We start from the raw sequence: 16,862 nt of genomic DNA on the forward strand, positions 1-16,862 counted from the left end.
CGCGAGGGTTGCTGTGTTTCTGGGTTTTTTCTCTTATTTCTATAAGGTAGCCAGCGCGGGGGAGGCACTGCCGCCAAGCAGGCAGGACACGGGAACCGTGACTCCCAGGCCAGCTTTGCTGGCACAGCAGGGTAACTTGGGACCATCTCTGTGTACACGGTGGGGGATAAATCATGCTCTCAGCCAGCGCAGCCAGACTAACCCCAAGCCCTGTGCAGGCATAACCTATGCACAGGCTCTGTTATTTGGATAACTGAGTTAGCTTATAAGCAAAAATAAATCTGGGTGCTGACATAAGCTACGTTTCCATTAAAGGGCTGTACCAGCGAAGGCATTGCAAACAAGTCCCCAGTTATGCACTGCTGCTGACGTGAGAGACCTCCAGCACAGCCAGTCTAAAACAGTCTGCAGTTTCCTGTGTAATGTAGTTCATTAGTGGCACTAGAATATATGGTTATGTAATGAGTTAAATGTCTTTCTATTCAGTGTTGCAACGATCTGCACTTTCAAGAGAAAGCAAGAAAAATAAATCACACCAACACAAGATTCTGGACTCTTGATTTTTTTGTTTAAGTTCAGGATCAAACACTCCAGTTTTCTACAGAGAATCACTTTTTGTTATTTAAATAAATTAAAACTATGCATTATACTTCTGTGTTTTATCTGTGTAGCACACAGAGGCTAATTACATGATCACAGGCTAATTACATGAAGAGTGATCAAGTTACTATTTCCTCACATCAGGATAAATATTACTTACTAATATTAACATCATCATTAAATGCAAGCCACTTTACAGTAACACTTCATTAGGGATAGGAAGACCTGTAAGAGCAGCTTCTATGCTTTCAGTCATGTTTTTCATCATAAGGCGACGAGTCTCTTTAGTGGCACTTCCAATGTGAGGAGTTATTATAACATTCTTCATCTTTAACAAAGGATGATCCCTAAAAAAGGAAAGAAATACTGAAGTAGTCTCTCATAGAGCATTTATCTGCTATTTTGGAACCTGAAGGGAGCCAGGGACATATTTAAAATAATAACTACAAATAAAAACTAATTGCATGATTCACACATATTCAGAATGGAGTTCAAACACCTGCCTAGCTTGCAGTTTCTAGGCAGCAAATCTTCCCAATGAGTCAGCATGAATCTTGTTTGTCTGGGACTGAAGGATTGGGGACATCATTTCAGCGGAACTACTGCACGTGCATTATGTACTTCTACTAGTAATTATAAAAATTATATAACCTCTCACATACTCACAAACTTATTTTGAAGCGCACACACCCATTTAAATTTAATTTAAATGCAAGTTCTACCTTGGCAAAGGTTCAGGGTATGTCACATCCAGAGCAGCTGCCTTAATAACTTTGTTTTGAAGGGCTTCCACCAAAGCATCCTGATCCACAACCAGACCTGGATTACAATAAAAAAACACATTCTTATTTTCATAATCCTTACAGATCTCTCGCCACCTTTTCTGGCACAGTGTTCAGACAAATGGTAGGGCTAGTGATGTTCAGAAGCAGAAGTGGCAGCAGAGGATGGTAAAGGGGTGAGGAAAACTCGGGCGCTCACATCAGAGCTGGACAGTCAGAGATTTTAAAAGGCACTACATAGCACCGTAAAACAAAGTACAGTGCCAGTCTTCAGGGTGGGCTCAATGTATGTTAGCAAGAACACTGCACTAAACAGGGAAGAAAATAAAAGGCTTGAGTAGGAGGTTATACAAATATACATAGACTTCCAGCACTCTAAACTCACTGACATTTTAGAGATCTACCTGTTCAGAATTATGGAAATGCTTACAAGTTTTGCCGAGACACAGCCATGGACTTCTAAATAATCTAGTAATCTGAGATTTTACCGAAAATTTCAGAGTGACAGGCTTTATATTAGGGTTGGGTTTTTCCAGGACTTTTAATACCCCCGAAATTAATAACTGCCAGCCAACCATAAAGCAGCTGTACTTATTCTGCACCCCACCTCTGCTGATATTAATGAGAGTAGCTGTGGGTTTCATCAGCTCCAGCTCCCTCTTCCCGATCAGTTTGTGCGTCTGTGGAGTCAGAGTCACAGCCAGCATCACAAAATCTGACTGCTGGAGCAAGTCATCTATCTTTTTACAGTAAATAGCTCCAACAGCACTTTCTTCTTCCTTGTTTCTGAGGAAAAAAAGAAAAACATCAAAACTCCAGTAGTAAGCAACAAGTTACAGAAGAAGTTCAAATTACCATAAGAGAAATGGATTCTTAATAGTTTTCTTGCTTCTCCTTTAGTGAGAAGCAGCTAACTAGCTACTTTACTGAAACACAGTAAAGAAAAATGTTAACCTCTGTTTCCCAGAATATCAAGCGCTCTGTACAAAAATGTGCAGTAGGAAGGTAAGAAATGAGTACCACATAAATGCACTCAATAAATAATAAATGTATTTGTGTCACAGTTTCTGGTTGTAACAAGGATTCTTTTCCAACCCAAATGCAAGACACTGTTATGTTTGACATGAACTCCCTTCCCTGTGAAAAGTAACCCATCTGAAAATTGCTGAGACAGACACAACAGGGCAATGGTTAAATCCGTAGAAATTTATGTCAGTAGAAGTCTCCTTAGTGTGCAGATCAGTGCTGGTTCATGAAAACCATATGGTGTAGGATCTGCCAGCACTTAATATCCATTTCACCACAGCCCTGCCTGGTCATCACAGGACCTGATATGCAGGTTGACTTCCTGGCTTGACCTCAGATCTGCCTCATCACCATGATCTGGACTCTTGGTTGAACCCGGACACTATCTCTGGCCCGGTCCTGCTCAGGTAGTGCGGGGCTGGGCCCTAGCCGGTGACCAACATGTTACTGAGCCTGGCTCCCCTTAGGGAACAGTCAGTCCTCATTGCTTCCTGACACTTATAATATTTAATAATGCTGCAGGTATCATCATATTTTGACACAGAGGGAGCATAAGATTAGTTTGACAGCCAGAGGTACAAGTAATTTTTAAAAGCAGTGACAAAATAGACTTTCCATGGAGACGTATCTGTTTTTACCTCTGGTTCCTGTTGTGGTACAAAATCTTCATGTCAAAGGCTTTGGCCCTCTGAGCCACTTTGTAGCCAATGGTGCCCATTCCAATAATCCCTAGAGTTGTCCCAGAAACTTCAACTCCCAGCCAGTCAGCAGGGAAATATTCAGTGTCAGGGGAAACTGCCATCTGATAGCCTTGGGGGAAGGGAAAAAAGGAAAAATGTCATGTAAGAACTGAATGATCCCTGGCATCTGGTTACCATTGCTTACTTTTCTATGACAACACAACACAGAAGCAGAGGAACCATAACTTAGCGTTACTGTGTTTCTGGCCAAGAAGTGAATAGTGTTGCTCTGGCAACATGATTTCTTAAATTTTTGCCTCAGCGCGCATTTTTTTAATTTTGAAGAGTCAGTTTTTCTGCAGAAAGAAAGGATAAAACCATTTCATTTATTACCTTCCACAAGCCTCCGGGCGGATGCCAGCATCAAAGCCATTCCCAAGTCTGCAGTGTCCATGGAAGCAACAAATGGAGTGTTGGACACTTTCACACCAAAGCTGGAGAGGAGGTTCAGGTCCAGGTGATCTATTCCCACCCCAGAGTTTGCAACTACCTTCAAGTTAGGCAGGATCTGAAGCAGCTCTTCATCAATAACAGGCTTGTGATACCACATATAAATAGCTGTGATCTTTTCGCCAAGAAACTTCTTGTTTTCAAGATATTCTTTCATGGTGATAAGGCAAAAATGTTTCTTCAGAAATTCAACATGGTCCTCATATACTCCATGTTTCCCTCCTATACAGTCAATTAGCACATATGGCAGTTCCTGGTCTTCCATGTCCTACAAAAGCAATGAGAAACCAAAATGACATCTCCTTAAGTGACCTGTTATGCTTTTTTTTTTTTTCCAAAAATAGGAATTGATCAGCTCCATTACTTGTTGTTTTCCCACTTTATGATAGAGTTGACTAAAGCCCAGCTATTCACTCTCATATACAGAACTGTTCCTGTCTTGTTCTTGTTTTATTCTGAAGGATGTTTAATTCTCATATCATCTTGTTAATAAGACAGGAAAACATTTTTTTTTCTAGCACACTAGCTGTGCTAACACGTATACAAAGAGCTACCACATATTAGTCCTGTTCAATTTTCAATCTGTTGAAAGGCCAAAGTTTAAGAATTTAAGAATTTAAATTCTCCCTGTGGCCCTGTGAGTTCAAGGCTATCTTTTGGCCGCCAAGGTCTGTCCTGACTGATTACCACTTATGCAGCCATGTTAAGTAATTGCCATGAATAAGAATACCAGAGGACAGGTCTCGTTTAATATAATTGAGTTATATACATATATATTATATATATATATTTTTTTTTTTTTTGCTTAGTTTCATTCAATATTCTGACATCTCTGCACTCCGTCAACTCTGGAAAAATGAAATCTATTGATTATCTCAGACTGAAAAATGAGAGACCAACATGTCTCTCAGCTACTTAGGAAACACAGACATAGTGTCAGAGGCACAGAAAAGACAAATGTGCATTGGCCCTGACACCAGCTGGCAGTACTTTTTTTCTGGCTAAGAAGAAACAGGAATACCTGCTCCAGGACTGCTGAAACCAGAGCACCACTGCTGCTGAAAGGACAAGCAACAGCCCTCCCCCCCCCCCAAAAAAAAAAATCCCCAATCGCTAAATCACGGCTTTATTGGCTAGTTTTCCAGACTTTGGGTAGGTTGAGCCCTCCAAAAAGCCACTTTAAAGGCATTTGCAGTTTTCGCCGTCAGCCTGCAGGTGGAACTAGAGATAGAAACATGGTTAAATGACAGCTCGCCCCCCTGGCAGCGCCTAGCTCCGACCCTGCGGGAATGCAGGGAACAAGCCAGCTCCCCTCTCTTCACTTCAAACGAAGCGCCGTGAGCGCCGCTGCAGGCGCAGACGCCGCGCGGGGCAGCGCGGGAAGAGCTGCCCGTTGCCAGTCGGCGACCGACCGTTGGGGGCCGGGGCGAGGGGAGCGGCGGCAGCGCCCCGGCGCCGCGGGAGACTCCCCTCCGCCCCCCGCCCCACACGTACGTGCCACCCAGCGGGTAAAACCGAGCTCGCCTTTCTCGCGGCCAAGCGCGGCCAAGACTGCGGAGGGGCCCGAGAGGCGGAGGACGCCGCGGAAGGGGGCCACGGATAGCGGCGGCGCCGGTCTGCGGCCGCCATGGCGGGCGGCTGAGGGGAGCGCGCGCCAGCGACCCCCGTGAGGGGGCCGCTCCTTTAGTGTCCAAAAGTTTCCCTTAAACAACTTTTTTTTTTTAAACTTCATGCTGGCACAAGCCGGGAGGAGGGGGCCAGGCACGCTCCTGAAGTGCGCAAGCACACGGGCCGCTGCCGGGCGAGGAAAGGGGGGCGCAGACGGCGACTCACCTGGGTGCCCGCGCCGCTCGCAGCCCTGCGCCTTTCGCCGCGCTCTGGCGTCGGGCGGGGCGGGCCGGGCCGGGCCGGGCCGGGCCGGGCCGGGCCGAGCCGAGCCGAGCCGAGCCGGGGCGGAGCGAGGCGAGGCGAGGCGAGGCCGCTCCGCGGGGCTGCCCGGGGGCAGGGCGGCCGCCCGGGCACCGGCGGGCGCCGCCTTGCCGTGAGGGAGGCGCGGCGGGGCAGGCTGGGCGCCGGCTCCCCACGGGGAGCGAAACGGCCTTTCTGGAGCTTTTAGTTCTCTTTTTGGCCGTAAAGCTATGTGCGTGTGAATTAATGTGGCATAAAGTTATCTTTGATCGGTAGACACCAATAACTGCTGTCATGGCACACATGCAAATTCCCTCAATAGCCGTCTTTCACTGAGATCTGAGCAACCGGGGTTGCTGAAGTGCTCGGGTGCTGCTGCTGTTATCCCAGTTGCAGACAGTCCTGTGCCTATTCCAGCTGAGGAATGCTTGCAATTTTTCCTGCCAAGGTTACACGCACTGTAAATCCCGTCACGGTCACAGAAGCAGCCAAGTGCTGTTTTAGTACTTTGTTCACTAAGCCTGTAGTAGCTAAAGTGATTCCCCTGCTATACGGGTGGTCAGCAGCCCCTCAACGGGATGCCTGACTTCTTCAGTGAAAGGGACTGAGGAGCCTGAAAACCACCTCTGCATGAGGCCAGGGCAATTCGCTGCTTCCAAGCTGAGAAACCAGCAAAATGCTGTGTTTCTCCTATCTAGCATAATACTTTGCAAAAGAATGGGTTACACAATCATATCTCAACTATTTAATCCCTAAACAGATCTTGATATGCTGAACAGCAGGACAATCAAGTTCGAGACCAAGTGCTCTATAAAATAACTATGAAAAAATAAAGCATAATAAAATGTTGTAATAATTATGCAAAAACATAAATTGTTGTTATCCTATTGATGTCGTTTGAGTATCATTCGTTTAAATTGATTTTAAAGTCAGACCGTTAAACTTTAAACCAAAAATTAGTTAACTAGAACATATTAACTGGCTTCTTAACAGTATTTAAGTCATCTGTATTTTCTTTTTAAAATAAAGCAACAAAACTAAAAGTGCTTACACATAACCTGTTTCACATCAACTGTTTCCAAGTTTACCTGATGAGACATAATGCGTGATCTTTTAACTTACTGCTTACATAACAAAACCTGAGACCAAAGGACCATTGCAAAGCTCCTGATAAAGAGACAATCAGCCTGGCTATGAATCTATATAAGGAGCTCTACCACAATTTAGTAGTACGCGTGAGAAAAGAAAACTTTGGCTGGAGGTCACAGAGGCAAAAGCAGACAAACAGAAACCCCCAAAACCAAATCTGCAGATCTGTTCCAAGATCACTGGACAGCCTGAAGCCCTTTACAGGTTTCTTACCAGTCCAAAAGGCTGTTTCCTGCTCTTTGTATGAAACACTCATGAACTGTTCTGCTGTACGGTAGTTTTCTCCTTTAAATATCAAATCAACAAACTGAAGCAGCAATCAGTCAAAGAGTAGCCCAAAATAATAGTCAAATGAATGTTACTCTTTTTTAAGCAAAAATCCAGGACATATATATCAAAGGTCAAGAAAATGGGTGTGGTTGTGTGGTTAGTCATGGAGAGAATTTCATGGCTTCAAAGTTTTCCTGCATAACCTGAACATCGAATTTTCAATTTGTGTTTCAGGAGTTGGTACATCTGTATAGGAGGCATACCTGTATAGCAAAATATGTGATGGAAGAGATCAAGAAGCCATTTATATTTTGAATGATTGGACACCTATTTGAATCACTGGGACAGAGGATATCACTGAATGTAATCATTGTGGGTAGTGCTCAAACAACAGATACCTTAAGGCTAAATCTAAGATAAGATTAAAAAAAGAAATAGAGTTACACCAGTGCACTAATATGTTCTAAGTAGTTTTAATTTGCAAAGTATCTCATACATAGCTATGAAGTGTTTTAAGTTGAAATGTTTAATGTTGTATGTGCTGTTAGTTTTCATTAGTGGTATTTTGAGGGGATCTATTATACTAGTGTTGTGACAAAGTTCTCTAGAACTAATAATAGCTATGGGTATGGGAAGAGAAGCATTGCACAGTTCCTGAACTTCATTCTGTTTCATTCCTAATTAAGTACTGTGTTTGGTTTCTGCATAAAGCTGCAGGGTGAGCCGATGCCTGTGATGTTAACAAGGTGCTTGCTGCATCATAGTTTCTTAAGGTGAGACTTTAGAAGTGTTGCATTAGCTGGAAAGACTTTTACATAATGTAATGTAATGTACTTCCTAGCTGGGGCATAATAGCTGAACTATTTAATTGGAGAAAGACACCCACCTCATATGTATACATTGAAAGCAATGTTAGATGCAACCAGGATTCATAGAACAGAAAACCAAGGGAGGAAATCTGTATTCACATGAGTTTGTCTCAGGCAAGGCCAACCCAAGCAATGTGTGTGTTTTCACTGACTCTAAACTATCATAAAGTGTTATCACTAACCTGTCTGCTTGCCTTAGGTAAGGTCTGCTTTCCCAGTAGACAATTATAGCAGCACTTTTTGCTAGATCATGTACTATTCACCTGTCAAAATGTTTCAATCAAATCTGAACCAACAGAGTGAACTATAATGGTTCAGCTCTTTGCATCATGTGGCCACTGTATTTTTTGATCCATTTTTAGTCATCTTAAGGTCGGATGTTCCTTGTCTTCCAACCACAGTTTAGATAGGATAACAGAGATATGAAACAGCCTCTAAAAAGCATAGGAAGGTTTCCTGAAGTACACATCAGCTAATCTGATACTATTCAATAAATATTCCTAGATGAAGAAACACCAGGAAACAATGGCCCATTTCTGCTATTTAGTTCAAAAGGAGAGTAAATTGTTCCCTAGAGACATTTTGAGAAGTCGTGCTTTAGGTCATGATTTCCAGTCTGTAAGGCAATATCAGGTAGTTAGGTGTTATATGTGAATCAAACCCTTAGTCCCAATGACTGACTGGTGTCCTGTCCTCTAGCATTGTGTCTTTGTGTCTAAAGTAACACTCTGTCAGGGATCATTTCTATAGCAAAATGGCCCACATTCTTGAAATACCTGCAAGAATAGAGGTAAAACTCCAGGCAGATACCAAGCATGTTCTGTTGTTTCATGCAGTGGCGAAATTAAGTACTGTATCTGCTTTGAAGTTTGCTGCTTCTGCTTCACATCTAGAGAAAAGCTTGTGCGCACAAAGCTCATTTATTTTTTCCAGTTTTATGATGTTAATCTAATAAAAGGTATTTTTTCTCACTGGAAACCATGTTATTTTAGATTCTTGTGGCTTTATTTTAAATTCTGTAAATTATTGCTCAGCTTTTTATTTTGAAATAATAAATTTGACTTATCTTTGTCAAGGTTTTACAGGTGACAGTCAAAGGGATGCTAGATGCCTCTACCTCAGAGAACAGGGAGTCTATGTAAAAGGTACATTAAATTCTTGCCAGCCTACTTGCTGCTCCAGAAAAGCTACAATGTCATGTTTCCCTGAGCTGTAAGTATCGGTAACATCGTCATATGTTAAGTTGGTGAAAGGAAGTGTCTCTTGGCAAGCACCACTGACAACCTTCTGTAAAAAGCAGGAGGTGGAAATGGCTCTGTAAATATATATAACAACATCGGCAAAATCCCAGCTGCAGTTAATGGGAACTTTTCTATTAATTTTACTGAGAGATTAAATAATCATATTGATCATAACAATCAAACTATATAATAGAATGCGCAGCACTACCGCTTTGAATTGTGCATTGGTAAGTTATTAGCTTTTCGGATTTCTGTTAAGACAACAGAATACATTAAGACCACATAGAGATCCATTTTCCTACAAAGCTTTAATGAGATTGTTACCAAAAGGCCCAGACAAGAAAGAGTCTCAAAGTGTGGGGGGACAACGGGGGAACTGTTACCAGCTTGGACAAGAAGGAGTCTCAACAGGCGCCTCAGACAAACATACCCAAGGACACAGGTGCAGCTGGGACTGATACATCCTGAGAAAGTACAGATAAACCAGCAGAAGCCAGTTGGAGCCAAGATTAGGACCAAGACAGCTTTTCTCAAACAAGGAAGCAGGCCAAGTTGAGACCATGTATGGAAAAGTAGAGCAAAGTTCATGGCAAGACGCTGACACCTCTTCTGACACCACTAGGGACCACCAGAGACCCCCAGAGACTCAGACCGCATGTGTAATGATTATGTAAATGTAGTAATTAGTTCTAGGAAATAGAATGAATATGTATAATAATTCCTGGAAATTTAATGCATATGTATATGACAGTAATATAAACTTTAGATGATGCGACACACAGTGTGCACGTTGGGTGGAGCTATCCCCCGTGCACCTGGCACCGTAATAAAGAGAATGCCTGCTTCTTAATGTTACATTGGTGTTAAGGAGTTTTTCTCCCGATTTCGGTGACAAGATGGGTGAGCATTTTTCTATTTAAAGAGATCCTTTTCCTGTGGAATCTGAATGAGTAATTTTAATATAGGTACCATTTCTAGTGAAGGAAAGCCATGGAATTTTGCTCTTTCCCATAATAATACTTGCAGTAATGAAAACAATTTGTCAAGTTTTTTTCTTTTCCTCCTTTCTATAGCAGTGAAGCTCCCTGTTATTTTTTGTTTCAAATACATTTATTTTAGCAAATAGCCAGAGGGAGTGGTACAAAGGAATGGCTTATATATATGGAGTGTAATGCTCTGTGTGTTTTTATAGACTTTTTTGTGTTCCCACTGATTTACAGAATGGCATGAGAGGCTTATAGGATTCCAAATATTCTTCCAAATATTTTGCAGTAAATTGAAAAATCAGGAGGGTAGACTACAAATAAACTTGGTATCACAAATATGGCAGCCGGTTCATCTTGAAGGATATTTTTCACTAGTGCTGATAATAATTTAAACTGTCTGCTAAAATCCTGTCTTGTATAAGTGGTTCTGAGTACATTTCTGAAATCTGAAAGAACTTTTACGCCCACATTTTATGTCTCAGGAGCTAGTTTAAATGAAGACTTCCATATAGAAAGTCGGTATTTCTAGTTTGGTAGCTTACTTTGTTGTTTTTGATATCTAATAGAAGGGGAACAAAGTGAGTTATGTAATTAAAAAAAAACATTTTCTTAAGGATTGCTTTACAAAATTTGTTGATAACATTTTAAGAATTATTATTTTCCTTTTCCCATTAACTATTTTCCTTAGGTTGGAGTGCTATTTCCGAAGACTAGTACAAAATGTGGAGACATTTCTCTTACCTAATGACAGTGTGGTAAAATGACAGGTCCACTGGAATGCTAATTTTGAAGATTTATCATCCAGAAAAGTTAATGTTTGAATACATTTTTAATATAATAGAAAGGTCGGTTAGGTTTCAACAGAGTAGTCCTGTTGTCCCCACCTTGAAATTGGCAAATTAACATACTGGAAAACATGTAACAGCCCCACTTCATGCTTTCTAGGAAGCCTAGCATGAACTGTAAGTGCACTGGCAATCAGCAGCTTTTTTTCACAGAGCCACTTAAAGCTTGCATCTATCTATTACAGAGTTTGGAACTGAACAGTAGTATATTCCTCCACTTCATAAGGAATTTAAAATTTAATTTTTTTTTAATAACATCTGAGACTCAGTCAAAGCTTTCCCTGCCTGCTTGGAATAGGTCACTCTCAGTGGGGAAAACAGAAGAATAAAAGCATTTAGAGCTGTGATATCCTTTTGCCCCTCAGCTGGGAAGCACTTCACTGGGTATAGGGAGACCATTAAGAGCTGCTAGGATGTTTTCAACTGCTTCCTCTGTTATCATGGGGGTGGCCTTCTCGGTTTTAATGCCAAGGTGGGGTGTTATAATGACATTCTTTAATTTTAATAATGGATGATCTCTAGAAGGAAAAAAAAGAGGTGTAGTTAAATTATCTGCTTTTATTCATCCAAATGAAGAGCCTTGCTTTGGCTTTTGCATTGTATTTAAATATGTAGTTCATTTAATATAACTTTACATAAGTCCCACTTATATCCAGGGACTGATCGCGTGCTTATGGGCACTGATGAACTGCATTCAAGTAATTCTGGACATGAAAAGTATGTGCTAAGAGTTTATACTGTGCTCTTTTGTCGAAGACCAGAAACAGTTTTTTGCCCTTAGGCAGCAATTTGCACCGTGTCAGAAGAGAGGATTAAGCACTCCCCCCCCCCCCAAGCATTAGCCCTACACAGTCGCCTGAGCTTTATTTATGTGGCTCAGATAATGAACAGCAATGTCCCAGGCCTGCTGACATAACAAGCCTGAGCTGCCCTCACCCCAAAACCGGCCAGCACAGTTAACTCTGTGAGGTACAATTCTGCTAGATGAGCCTTTTTTTTTTTTTTTTTTTGAAGCTAAATAGCCTGTGGGCCAGAGAGATCTTCTGCACTTCAGTCATCAGGAGCCTTGCATGGGGGAAACAAGCCTGCGGGGAGGACGCCTGGGACAATGCAGCGGGGCTGGGGGGGAGACTCGGGCAGCTTCCACCCATTCATGCTGTGTCCTCCCTTCCGATGCAAAGATCCGCTTCATATTGTGATTCTGTGGCGGGGACTTAGCGCTTGCCTTGGCATACGTGACCCTCCTGCTGTTCCCTGGCGCCCAGTTTCCCTTGTTATCCCTGTTATCGCACCCAGCATCTGGGCTGCCTCCCATTCTCATGCACAGCACCCTTACCAGAATGTGAAACCCGGGTGGGGGCAGCCGCTGCCACCTCCTTGCCTGCTGGGCCTCTCGTAGGGCTCCAGGCACTCTCACGGCACTGTCATGGGCATGTTTCTGAGAACTGAACACAGATGGCAACCTGGGCAGTGGCTCCGGGTAGGTGACATCCAAAGCTGCGGCCCTGATAACACCGGCCTGGAGAGCTCTCACCAGCGCCTCTTGGTCAACTACTGCCCCTAGGTTGGAATAAAAGTGTCTCTTGAGTGCCATTTGCAGACAACAACCTGAGAGTGAAAAGAGAAAAGAAAGGGAGAGGGAGGCTTTTTTTTCTATGGCTGGTCTGTATATTCACCAGTCATGCCGTTCATGCAGCTTGGTACCGCATGCAGCGCCACAGGAGCTGGCTCATATTTTGCAGTCAGACTAGTCTGGGATGTTACCTCGACTGATGTTAATGAGAGTAGCCATGGGTTTCATCAGCTCCATCTCCCTTTTCCCAATCAGCTTGTGTGTCTGAGGTGTCAGGCTCACCACCACCATCACAAAATCAGACTGCTGGAGCAAGCTGTCTATCTTTTCACAACAGATGGCACCAACAAGTTGTTCCTCATGCTCTTTCCTGATGGGAAAAAAAGGATCATGCTGTATCTCAGGCAGGCAGCCTTGGGAAGGTTACCTTCTTCCACAGTGTCCCTGGTACACAACCTACAGGACAGGATTATCACAAGCAAGCCCCACAGCAGCGAGTGGATGGCATGCCTGCCTCTCAGCTGCTGCAGTACAAAGCCCAGTGGCTTATTTTAGCTCTGCAAGTGGGTGGAAGCAAGGCACTGGAGCAGATGTCAGCACACAGTTTCCTCTCCAGGGTCCTCCCTAGGGAAGGTGCACCCCACAGGATGCAGTAATCACTCAAACCAGAGCACCGAGGGTCACCAAAACTCATCTGTGTGAGCTCTGAGAGAAACTCTGCCAGTGGGCCGCATCGTGTTGGCACCCTCCAGCAAGGCATGTTTTGCCATGGAGGGAACCAGCAAGGCAGTTCGCTGGCAATTTAGGGCTGCTCCTGACTGTTCCAGGACTTACACATAATAAAGTGCTCAACACAAAAAGTTACCAAAGTAGAGAGAGATTTTTAGTTTGAACTTTTCACCGTAAAAAAGAATTGTGGCCATTTATCCTATTGTTTTTAAACCTAGCTACCTAAACTTTGAGAACTAAAGAAGAACTGTCAGAAGATGGGAATATAAATCAGTATGATCTTTTGTTCCTGAATCCCGGAGAATGGCTTTTGAAATATCTCCCCCTGAACTAGAAAGAAAGAAGTCACACTAAGAAAATAACTTCAGTGTCACTTCCAATTATGTGTCTGCTAACACATACATTAATCATTTCCTTACAGAGTCCAGGGTCCAACATCCAGGGCCTAAGTGGATAAAGAACAGAATGGAATTACAGCCAGTTTTGCAGCAAGGAAAGTCTGAATACTCAGATAAACTTTATGTCTAAACTTACTTTAAAATAGTCATGTTTTTCCTTTCTATTGCACTGTGCGTTGATTATTCATCACAGCATTCTTCTACATCAATATTATTTAAAAGACTGAAAAAAATTAGACAGGGGGAGTTAGTGATAACCAGCAGAAGAAATTAATAGGATTTGTGCCTTATTTCCTTTTCTTTGTGGTGTAGAAAGCAAGCATGAAAGATCTTAAGGAGTCTCTTTTTTTAGTACTTTTTTGTACCTGAATTTGTTCAGCTGTTTTTATAATTTCTGAAGTAACAGGAATGCCAGGCCTCACCTATCCTGGTGATTTGGTTAGAGCTAGCTAAAGCAGTAACCCTGCTACTGCAGTCTACATGCGGAGCAACTCACTAAAAGCCATATGTACTCCCACTGCAGCTTCTCTTAGTATCAGGGAGGAGTAAAGTTGTCTCAGTGTAGATCAGGGTTTATATCAGTAAATATTTGCTTTGCTTGTTGGCTGCATCCAACCTGCTTGCAATGGTTTCAGGGGTCTCAGTGTGCACACCGGCTGCTCTCTCACTTTTGCACTGAAGAGACCTTGGGTTGAATCTCTAATGAAGATCAGTTTCCCGGATATGCAAGTTGAAAGGGGCTAGAAACAAAAGGTGAAATCCTGGCTCCAGGGAAATATTTGGCAAAATTTCTATTGGCTTAAAGAGAATTATTTTTTTCTTTTCAAGAAACAGCCTCTCAGTCCTTTAGTTTTCATATTTTGCTAAGCATATGCTTCCTAGTTCTCCAGTCACTCAGTTTAAACAAGGTCACTCTTGAACTTTGAGATGTGGGGGAAAAAAAGAAAAGATATTTATGTGTCACTATAGTAAGATATAATAAGAATAAAAAGGTATAAGCTATATTTTACTTCTTCTAGTCACACCTCCAGGAAACCATGGAATTTCTAATATTAAACCTAAATTAAGTCCCCAAGTATTGTTTAATCACTAAATAATGCCTTACAAGACTTATCTGAGGCAACTGGTCTTTTTTTCTTTTGTTTCAATCCTGGCCATATTTTCTCAATTATTACTGGAATTATGCTGACATAATTCCTTGAAAACGGAAATATTGACTATCTAAAAGGGTGTTTCTGCTCTAATTAGGTTCAAGACATATCTTTACCTGTCCTGTTGTGGTACAAAATATTCATTTCAAATGCTCTGGCTCTCAGAGCAATCTTATACCCAGTGCTGCCCATTCCAATGATCCCCAGAGTAGCTCTGGTAACTTTAACTCCCAGAAAATCCGCTTCACAGTACTCCATACCTGGAGAAACAGCAACATGACAGCCTACAAGAGAAATGCTCCAATATTAGAAATGGGATGGGTCCAACACAGAGGAACAAAGCAAGAGAATGGGGCCTTGAGGCGTGACTATAACATACGTTCATACGTTTAACAATTACAACACATTGTTTTAGATAGCAGTGATTTTTGTAATGTCCTAGATGACTCTTAAATATATCATCTTTTCTTGCCATGCAGGTGACATGCCCCATTTCTTCCCACTGTACTACCAAAAGCCTTTTGATGCCACCCCCCCTACAAATCCTTTCACCTCTCTGCACTCGTAAAAATGTTGCCCTGTTCTGCAACAACAATCAAAATAATTATTACCAGGAACACGGCAGGGTTTGGAAATCCTTGTGAAGAACAATGCCAAATGTTTGTGTTGCTATTTAGAATAAGAAGAGATTTCTTGTTCACCACTGCCACTCTAAATGGAAGAGAGAGTGTGTCTTCTTTTAAAATCACTACTCAGTAATTTCCCTGCAAAATTTTGTATTTCTGCTCAATGCAGAAAATAAGCTTACAGGCACAGAGACACACTGCTTATTAGCCTGCTGGTAAGGTGAGAGGCTTCTGATATTTCAGTCCTCTAAAGAAAAATACTCTCTCTGATATTGTCAGCCCTTCTAAAACATAAGCAGAATACTGTGAAAACAACAACAAATGCCTCAGGATAATACTCAATCATGCCAAAGCAGAGCTATCAGAAGTTCACACAGATGGGAGCAATCATTAATCTCCTTTTTAATCCATCTCCTCCTTGTGCAGTAGAAACAGATTTGGGGGGAGACACGTCTCCCTCCTTTGAGCTTCTAAGAAGCCTGTGGTACTGCTGATGAATCAAAGGCAGATAAATTTAATAGGATAAAACAGAAGGGTTTTTTTTCCTGAAGCAGGAGGCATTCTTGGCAAGCAAAGGATAGGTCTATTTGGAGAAAGAGCAAAGAAAATTTGTGGAGCAAACTAGAAAGGATGCTATTAGGAGAAACTGCAGCACCATGTCTCTGATGCCCCTTAAATCCCTCAGTTTTGCACCAATGCATTTCAGTCCCTGAAAATATTCCCATGTCTCTGTCAGCCCCAGCTTTCAGCATATGTCCTTATTCTGCTCCACTGTCGTCTCCCACACTTCAATTTTTTCTGTCTTTCTGTGACTGCTGTGATTGTCTGATCGTTGCCTTCCCCCACTTTTGGTCAATAGCACTGTACTGCTACCACAGCAAGAAACAAATGTCTTAAAGCCAAATGTCATAGTCACTGCAAATGCATTGCTGAAGAAGGTCATGGAATTTAAATTTTTCATATGTGAGAAGCACACTTCAGTGTGTTGTTCAGTTGAAGCTGTTAACATTAATTCTACAGCCATATGCATTCTAAAATACATATTTCGCATGTATTCTAAAAAAATGAATTCCAGCTTCTAAGAGAAACATCAAGCCCTGTCAATAAAGCACAGATGCCCTGTCAATAAAGCGCAAAGTTATACTTGAACAGAATTTGATGAGATTCTGTTCAAGTATAAATAAACTCATATGATTTTATACTTGGTTGAAATACATGTTATATATAAAATATGTCAACATAACAACTATTCTATTTGTCATCCCAACAGATTTTCTAGAATTTAGATACTCACATTTTATTGCACTAAGAATGACTCTAGAAAAAGTCAAGTTAATGGTATATAAATCTTGTACGATTTCCAGAATCCACAGAAGAATTGAAATGTTACCTTCTACTAGTCTTCTAGCAGATGCCAGCAGTAAAGCCATCCCAGTATCTGCTGTGCTGCTGGAAACAGCATGTGGAGCATTAGCCATTTTCACACCAAAGGTAGCCACAAGTTTCAGATCCAGGTGAT

At 42.1% G+C, this 16,862-nt stretch overlaps 1 protein-coding gene across 6 annotated transcripts; it reads right to left on the reverse strand.

Moving 5' to 3' along the window:
* Nucleotides 1–546: 546 nt before the first annotated feature.
* LOC106483060 (probable 2-ketogluconate reductase) lies at nucleotides 547–16,816 on the reverse strand. 6 transcript variants are annotated; one of them, XM_067290927.1, is made up of 11 exons: nucleotides 16,734–16,779; nucleotides 14,978–15,001; nucleotides 13,703–13,789; nucleotides 13,571–13,613; nucleotides 12,631–12,809; nucleotides 12,203–12,474; nucleotides 3,482–3,866; nucleotides 3,047–3,218; nucleotides 1,990–2,168; nucleotides 1,323–1,419; nucleotides 547–947 (listed from the first exon to the last, which is right to left on the reverse strand). In XM_067290927.1, coding segments are annotated over exons 4-11 (1,440 nt in total). In that variant the 5' UTR covers nucleotides 13,573–13,613; nucleotides 13,703–13,789; nucleotides 14,978–15,001; nucleotides 16,734–16,779; the 3' UTR covers nucleotides 547–793. The 6 variants fall into 6 exon arrangements, with proteins under 6 accessions (XP_067147028.1, XP_013796372.2, XP_013796364.2 ...); XM_013940918.2 differs by lacking the exon at nucleotides 13,571–13,613 and having other exon boundaries at nucleotides 12,203–12,426; XM_013940910.2 differs by lacking the exon at nucleotides 13,571–13,613.
* Nucleotides 16,817–16,862: the final 46 nt, after the last annotated feature.

Source organism: Apteryx mantelli, chromosome 2 (assembly GCF_036417845.1).
Source record: "Apteryx mantelli isolate bAptMan1 chromosome 2, bAptMan1.hap1, whole genome shotgun sequence".
Taxonomy (NCBI): Eukaryota; Metazoa; Chordata; class Aves; order Apterygiformes; family Apterygidae; genus Apteryx; species Apteryx mantelli.

What these genes read in the sequence shown, in the direction of transcription:
- LOC106483060 (XM_013940910.2), bottom strand. An exon ending in CGCCCGGAGGCTTGTGGAAG is followed by an intron (nt 3,219 to 3,481) that starts GTAATAAATGAA and finishes CCTTCCCCCAAG; the next exon opens with GCTATCAGATGGCAGTTTCC. An exon ending in TACCCTGAACCTTTGCCAAG is followed by an intron (nt 948 to 1,322) that starts GTAGAACTTGCA and finishes TTCCTTTTTTAG; the next exon opens with GGATCATCCTTTGTTAAAGA.